The 8,598-nt window shown below is 41.5% G+C and overlaps 1 protein-coding gene across 7 annotated transcripts in view; it reads right to left on the reverse strand.

Annotated features, from left to right (window-relative positions):
* dnm3a (dynamin 3a) overlaps nt 1-4,870 on the reverse strand; it is a 19,448-nt gene extending 14,578 nt beyond the window's left edge. For 2 of the 7 annotated variants that reach the window (XR_004333458.1, XR_004333457.1), the window contains exons 1-5: nt 4,043-4,869; nt 1,913-1,986; nt 1,435-1,584; nt 1,126-1,329; nt 820-918 (exon numbers count right to left, since the gene is read on the reverse strand). Coding sequence is in view for 5 of the 7 variants with exons in the window: in XM_032525644.1 (XP_032381535.1) it covers nt 820-918; nt 1,126-1,329; nt 1,435-1,584; nt 1,913-1,986; nt 4,043-4,203 (688 nt within the window). In the remaining 2 variants the exon portion in view is untranslated. Of the gene's footprint in view, nt 1-819; nt 919-1,125; nt 1,330-1,434; nt 1,585-1,912; nt 1,987-4,042 lie in introns of all 7 variants that reach the window. The other 5 variants (XM_032525643.1, XM_032525642.1, XM_032525646.1 and 2 more) reach the window with 3 other exon arrangements.
* Between the last annotated feature and the right edge of the window lie 3,728 nt (nt 4,871-8,598).

Genomic DNA, 8,598 nt, shown 5'->3' on the forward strand with positions numbered 1-8,598 from the left:
AGAAAGAGAAAGAGATGAGAAGGGAAATGGACAGCATGTGACCATTGTAAGGACGACAATGTGCAACAAGAGGAAGGAAGAATCAAGGACTCTGATGTTAGACAGATTTGACTTGAATTTGTTGACGTGTCCTTGGGAACTCTTCCCAGACCGCCATTTGTTCCATTAAAACTGAAGCATACAAGCAGGAAATAAATACGTTTGTTCAACAGCAATGCATGTGATATGAAGCAGGCCGAATGTTATTTAGTATAGTAATAGAACCAGGCTCCTTATCTAATGCTCAGCTCTGTGCTGCTACTAGGGCTTCCATGGTTAATGCATTAGCACTGTAGGAAAAGCATGAAGGGGCCAGCAGCTGGTCGTGCTTTACTCAAACACACACACACGCACACACACACACAAACACACACACACACACACAGTGTGTCTCTGTCTTTCTCTTGTATACATACACACAAGAACAATTATCCAGACATACACTCAATAGTACTGCTATGATGTTATTCAAAGTGCATAACCATCTTTCAACACATGGCACAAGTTAAAGAGATACTGCATACTGCACATGGATAAACAGACATAATGTGAACAAGGGACGCATAAAAAGACAGAGTCAGACAGAGAAGAAGAGGAAAAAGAATAGAGAGAATAAGAGCTTGACCGAGACGGAGCCTCTGGCTGCTGATTACAGATACAATCATAATGTCTGGGTGCAGTGTGACTGTTTTACAGCTACAGTAGGTGGCTCAACACACAAAAGCACACACACGCACGCACGCACGCACACACACACACACACACACGAAAGCAGCCCACCTCTGCGCAGGGGAAGCAACCTGTTCTCTAGAATGTTCCGGGCATCTGTTCCTTTATCCATCAGGTCCAGCTTAGTGATTACACCAATTGTGCGCTGGCCTGAAAAGAAGATGAAGAAAAGAGGAAATTTTATAGCCTCCAAATGGGATTTCATGATTTGTGGAAGTATGAATAATATATGGCAACCCCTTCAACTTTTCAAACATTAATACTTTTAATTTATCCCTATGAATACATTAGTGTGTAGTGCCTTATTCTTAGGACATAATGAAACCTCACAGACTTTACAGCCCACCCAGGGCTTACCCTGTGGGTCAACATCTTTTGCCAGTTTGAGAGCATCCGAGTTGGCCAGGTCAGTGTTAGCTGGCGTAACAGCCAGGATGAGACAGTTTTCCTTGCAGATGAACTGCATGATCATGTCTCGTATCTGGTACTCTATGTCTGGTGGCTGGTCGCCTACAGGCACCTTGGTGATGCCAGGCAGGTCCACAAGAGTCAGGTTCAGCACTGCAAACAGCCAGAAGAATTAAACACACAGGTCACACATTTGTTCAAGAAATTGATGAAAACCGATATGTCACATTGAACACACACAAGTACACGTTGTGTTACCGTGTGGTGAACAAATCCGTAGGTTGATGGGGACAGGGGAGATGCCTTTATTGGATCCTGTGAGTCTGCGTGTCTCTGCCTCGATCTCTTTGCGGATCTCATCAAAGTCTGTGAACTTCTTTCCCTTACAATGGAAAAATTCACCGTACTCTGAAAAAACACAATGAGCAGGGGAGAGATCATCAGTTAAACAATGATTGATTCATAATTTTAGAGGATCTTGAAATATCACGCCCACAACGTTTTGTTTTTGAAGATTATTTTTTGGGCCTTTACTAGATAGGATAGCTGAAAACAGGAAAGGGGGGAGAGAGAGAGGAGGGATGACATACAGCAAAGAGCCTAGGGTCAGACCAATTCCAACACTGTCCCACCAGTCGGGTTCAGCCATTGTAAAATATCATACTGCCACCTGGTGGCAGCTTATGAATGACACTTTCCAGCCTGCATAAGTGACTATGATGTGTGTCTTACCTACCAGTGTTTGCACTAAGCAGCTGGAGGATTAAAGGTCTGCGAGTGACAATTCCCGAACCCCTTGGAAGGAAGTCTCTGTTTGGGAAGAAAGACTAAATTGGAGAAGGATACATAAACACACACAGACACACACACACTGCCACTGCATTCGATGTCAACGCAATCTTGCATCTTAATCCAGACTGCTTGAGATGCACCAGATAAATGACTTTAAATATTGTACATGCACAGATAAGACCATTACACTAAAGGGGTGTAACTTAGTAAAGCATTGTGAGCACTAACAGTCAGCTGTATATCAGTTGTTTTTTAGTTGCCATACATACCATCCAAAACATCAGCAACTCGGTCAGGAAGGCTAAGAAAAGCTTTGCCATATGATCAGCCCTAACAGATACATAAAGACTAAAAGCTAAATATAGTGCTGACCATAAGGAAACAGAATGCATGGGAAAATAGCCTCCTCTTTCCCTTTAAAATCAAATTCAGGAAGTTTGTTTTACTGCATCCTGTCCCAAATGTAGCTGGCACAGTCCCCCACAAAAGGGGTGTCATAACATAATCATAGCACAGACAAAGAACTGAGGCGTGTGTTAAAATATCATTACACAATCAGGAAAGCAAGCATTAATAGTGTCCTGAAGCTTCTAGCAATGCCACACCTTCTTCTGCTGTAGACAATACATACGCCTCCTTTACTTAAAACAGCTCCACTGTCTTGAAAATGACTCATTTACTCACCAGCATTCTTTTCTGACAGGATAGGAGCACTTATTCTCCTCCTCATGAAGTGAACCGTCTTACTTGCATTTCATCTTTACCCATACAACAACGCTGGTAATCATGATAAGTCTGCATTACTTTAAGGTCCTTGAAGTCTGTTAAAGGTCAGAATAAGATGTAAATTCAACAAAGCTCTGTTGACCTCAGTTTTGATTAGTTAAATTAATGCTGATTCCATTACTTTTTCAGAACCCATGTTAAATTCCTCCCATTCCTTGACACCTACACAGCCTGCAGTGAGATAAGGTGCTACGCTGGCTACTGTCATACCAACACTGCCACCTCTGGCATCCACCACTTCAGACTAGCAGCCCAAACCGCTAGTGCTGGGTGGAGACAGTGATATATGATAACACTGATTTCAGCTGTGCATTGGATTTGATTAATTGCTTGAAGTCCTGGTTTCAATACAATGGAACACAGATCTTTGTCAAGTCAAGTCGCTTTCATTATAGACCAATATCACAAATTAAAATCTGCCTCAGTGGTCTTTACAATCTGTACAGCACACATCACCCTCTTACCTTTGACCCTTGCATGTACTGCTTGTATTAAGCATCTCCCATGACTGTACTTTCAGCATTACAAGCAAATAGCAGTAGGCCTATATTACAAATTCATATTTTGTCGCATTTTATTACAATTAGCCAGGACTATTTCAATTGCACAATGGATTTTTTTTTAACACTTTCTAATAGCTTTGTCTTTCAAGTTATTCAGTCATTTAGGGTGACTTACCGTTTATACATATCTTGGTTACAATCTTTGTCATTTATGGGTGCTGTTCTAAAGAAGTGGGTTTATAAGTGGAAACTAATAACTTTATTAATGTTTAGTAATGGCTTACTGGAATGCCAGGGTGTGTCAAATTCTGTTGGCAGATGTTTCTTTGTATTTGATAGAAACGCATGTATGAATGTGAACTGATAGGTTTCTTGCTTTCTAATGAATGAATGAATGAATTAATGTTATTGGTCATAACCAAGGGTAGGGTCAGAAACTTCAGTTTATATCAGCCCCCCTCTCACATTTTTAAGAGTAACAAACAAAAAAGGAGAAATTTCCCCATAATAGCCATTAGATTTAAAGTTATATGTTGATTCTTGTTGGTGGGTTTGGTCCAGGACAGGTACCAAAGGAATTATTCACAACCTGGAAAACCAAATTATTGATTCATTCATATAAAAAAACGCTCACAATTCATAACACGATAAAGGGTGCTTTATTAGAACATGGCACGGTCTGCCATGTCAATTTTAACCACCTACAGCAAGTACAGTGAGTTAACAAAGGTTGTGTAAGTTGCTCATGTTGCTTGCTGTACAGTTCATTTATTATTGTGTCTTACCTGCCCACAAAGTTTTCCAGCACGGAGCTCTTGCCTGCGCTCTGGCCGCCCACCACAGCGATCTGCGGCAGGTAGAGGCTGCAGCTCTGGCCCACGCTGCTCAGGGCATCTTGAAGGCGGTTGACCAGCGGTATCAGATCCTCCATCCCGCGGTTGCCCATCGCAACGGAGCAGCCGAGCCCGGGCTACCCGCCCAGCTCCTTTAACTCCTGTTTTACTCCGGTTCTACACTACACCCGTCGTTAGAGTGGCTACCAAGTATGTCATTTTCATGACTGATATGTACAAAACCTTGAAATAATGATCTTCTAGAAGGACGGTGCCAACTTTACAAAGCTCCGTAGTTAACTTTAGCAGCTGATAAGTTACCGTTAGTGTGGTTTCGACAGTAGTGTCCAAGTTTGTACTCACAGACCTCAAGTTTCCGAAAACAGTTCGCTACAGACATTTTTGTTGTTTTAAAACTCCGAATGTTCGCAGTATGCCATGTCCCCCTGGGTACATTTACGAAGCTAGCTGCTTTTCGCTGCGCTAAGTTTGGTCCACGAACGGGGGGAAAACATTCTACTCTGACAGCTAACGGTTGCGCATGCGCGGTAATCACTCGGCAATCCCCTTATCCAGAAGAGAGAAATACACTTCATAGCCAATAATGAAAGTACCCCGATTTATCAGGCACCAGGCAAACATTCACTCCTCTAACCGACAGCTATTTAAAATCCCTTCCATCTAATGTGGGTAGGGCCAGACTGCAGCCCTATACACTGCAACTAGAACCAGAGAGTAAGATTCATCTACTGTAAATAACACTGCTGCATTCTTTGGCACTGAGGGAGTGAGTACCGTGTAGTACACTGGGAAACCGAAGCAAGTCAAAGAGAAACTGAAGGCTACATTTAATTGCTAAATAATGCAACAATAATAATGCAAGTTCAAATATCTAACACTGGGGAATTTGTTTTTGTCAAAGCACCACATTAAGATAAAATATTCTTTACTTGTAATTGTAGATGTTGTACATCAAGACTTTTCTTTACATCACACCGCATGGCACTTACTTTCACATTCCAGTATGACACATGATTACTGTAAATCCCATCCCCCCTGGTCCACAAAATTTACTCTACTTTCAGTTCTTTTAACAACTCGCAATGTCTATGTGTGGGCTGCTGTTGGTTCCAGTCCTGTTAGAGCACAGTGCGCTCTGAAACTTTTGGCTGCTTGATTCAGGGATGGAAGGATGTGAACAGCGTCCAATGTCTCATTTTCTCCACGAGAGCAAGGAGGACCTCGTTGACCTCCCCTTCAATCTTTCTAGAGAGGATGGTGGGAAACACGGCTCTCAGACGCTCCAACACACTCTTCCTCAATACTGAGTCACGACACACAAGTTCAGTATGAACACACCTGGTCCAACGGCAGGGAGATACAGACAGACGAAGAAATAACATGTATGAAACACAACTATGGGAATATTTAAGCAAAAACCAATACTTTTACATGTGTAATGAGACCATAAACAGCTTTTTGATTATTACAGTTTCTTAATGCCTATTAGTTTCTACGTAATTAACAATACAAAACTTTTTTTTTTTTTTTTTTTAAATGTGCCCTGTCACACTTATTCATTACTTTGTGATAATGTCTGAAGTTCTAACATGGACTCTGTAACTTGGTTACATTGTTTCAAGCCATTCTAGCGTGGTAGAAAGCCTTCCTTCAAATTCAATGAGCAAAGACTTGACTAGATTGGCTGACAACTGGCCAATGAGAGCCTGGCTATCAGCTTCTGGGCGACTCATGTATAGTAATGAGCCAGGCAACATGACGTCAGACCAAGGGGTGACGGGCGTCCACGAAGCGTAGCTCCCATGGCGCCATTGTAACGCTTAAAAGCACTCACCCGCCGTTAGCATTCCATTGACTGCCTTATTTTTGGCGCCACTTTGACAGCAAATAACTTTACTCTGAAGCGTTTAAAAACAAGTTGTCAGTTCACTTCTAAGAAACTGACAACGTATAAAAGGCTCCATTACCCATGGCCCTCATTTTATGGCTCCTTAACAGATGTTTCTGGAAAAATAAGCTCACGATTTTGTCATAACCTCCAACTTACTATCGCATAGCCGACAAATCCCCGAATGTCAGGAGAAGCTTGCAGACAGTTTCGACTTACATTAGCTGTTTAGGTTTAATTATCATGTAAACTAGCATGTTAGTTCCAGTAATTAGTCTGTGCCTATGTTATCTCCTTACATATAGCTACATTCTCCGTCTCTGCTGATGGGAATGATTGAGATTTCTCTGCAACACTACCAAAGACTTACAACTTTCAGACAGTTGCTCACGTCATATCTACGTCTAGGTAGCAGTTCATTTCACATCACGACATAACACAAACATATACTGACCTAACAATTTTAAAACGGTTTTGTGTGACAGGGCACCTTTAAATTAAGCCAATGCATGGTGTCTATTCAATAGAAAACATTAGATACCACCAGATGGAGAGATATATTGTTAAATATACTGTACCTCTGGGGGTTAGAAGGCTGCGGACTTTCTGCAGGATCAAGGTTTCTACAAAGGCAGCAGGAGGAAAGCTCATCCCCACAGTACTATCTTTATGTCTACATCATCGAACGATGGCATCAAACAAGAGACCAACCTACAGAGGAAAAAAAAAAAAAAAGCCAGTCACTTCTTAGGTAATATATTCACTGGAGTAGGCTTACTTTTAACGTCTCTCTCCTAGACTCCTGCTTCACTAACCTTCCTTCTCCGGGCACAGATGCGTTCAAGGCCGTCCCCAAGAGTGACAGTCAACGTCATCTGTCGAAACCCGAAGAATTCCTTTGCCTTGCATCACAACAGGATCCAGTTCCACGACCTCGACAGTAACACTGGGCACAAAGTCCCGCAGAAACTGAGGCAGACCTCCTCCACCCGACCCCACCAGGAGCACTGACACGGGACTCTAAAGAGGAAGAGAGGGGTGAAAACATCACAGGTAAAGCTCAATGAAGTGGAAAGACACTGCAACGCTGTTAGATTTCCTCCTGCATCCACCTCTACAACCTCAAAAAACACAACAACAACAACAACACAACACACACAACAACAACATAGCTGCCATATGCTGCCATTCAAGCAAAGTCTTTTTCAGGGACGTCCCTGCTATTTCAGCTAGACAATGCCATCAACATTCTGCACAAAAGTGTAGCTTCGTGAGTAAGAGTGCGGGTACTAGACTGGCCTTCCTGCAGTCCAGACCTGTCTCCCACTGCAAATGTGTGGCCATCAGGAACGCAAACAATGGAGACCCTGGACTGTTGAGAAACTGAAGTTGTACATCAAGCAAGAATGGGAAAGAATTCCACCTACAAAGCTTCAACAGTTAGGGTCCTCAGTTCCCAAACACTTACTGGGTGTGTGGTAAACATTAGATTAGATTAGATGATACTTTATTCATCCCACAGCGGGGAAATTCCTTGTTACAGCAGCATTCTCTACAATGATAGCAAAAAACAAACAACAAGTACACACAAGAAAAACAGGCAAACAAAGACAATGTGCAGAAAGGTAGACTGAAGTAAAGTAAGGGTAAGGAGTAAAAGTAAAAGTGGCGTCACATAGGTATTGTAAAGTAAAGTGCAGTTGCCATAGTACAAGAAACACTTGCAGTGTTGTAAGTGACGCTAAATTTAAATTGAATATTTAATTAAGTGATAATGCGAAAGCAGGTAACCATAATATAAGTTAATTCACCTGTGACCATAAATCATATTGAAAAAGTAGTACTTGTAATGGAAAAATATAAATACAGATAAAGTTATACAGACTGTGTGGATTCATGAAAAACAGGAACAGAAACTACAATTCAGGTAGTGCAGGTGTTGTAGAGTCTGACAGCGGCCAGGATGAATGACCATGCCCCTGTCCCAGCTTTTGGAACATGTTGCAGGCATCAAATTCATTGAGTGAATATTTCACAAAAAAAACAAAGTGTATAAGTTTGAAGAATAACTAACTTTCTTTGTAGTGTATTCAACTGAATATGGATGAAAAGGATTTGCAAATTATTGTATTCTGATATATTTTACGTTTACTTCCCAACTTCATTGGAATTTGCAAGAACAAATAGAAAAATAAACCACAAACCAATAAACATAGGTATAAATGACACACCATAAGCCCTCTGACCTTTGTTCTGTGCCGTGCCAACCCTAGCATGGCCAGGCCCGCCACCATAACCTCATGGTGAGCGCAGCAGAGGAAGCCGCTGTCCACTGACAGAGAGTGAAGATGTGTTGTTTGTTGTTGTAGCAGCTGTTGCCTTGAGCCTCTTTTTGTTTTTCTTCTTATGACTTGATGCTGCAGAGACATACATATTTCACTCATTTATAATATATTGTTATAATTATTATGTTCATTTCATTGTTCCCTTTTATATTTGTTTTTAGCTTCTTAGTTTGATGAGTGTCTGTTCATTTAATTGTACATGTATATGCATTGCTGGTTTTGCTTAATTGGTTATTTTATTATAGGAAACGGGA

Source organism: Etheostoma spectabile, chromosome 9, assembly GCF_008692095.1.
Source record: "Etheostoma spectabile isolate EspeVRDwgs_2016 chromosome 9, UIUC_Espe_1.0, whole genome shotgun sequence".
Lineage (NCBI taxonomy): Eukaryota > Metazoa > Chordata > Actinopteri > Perciformes > Percidae > Etheostoma > Etheostoma spectabile.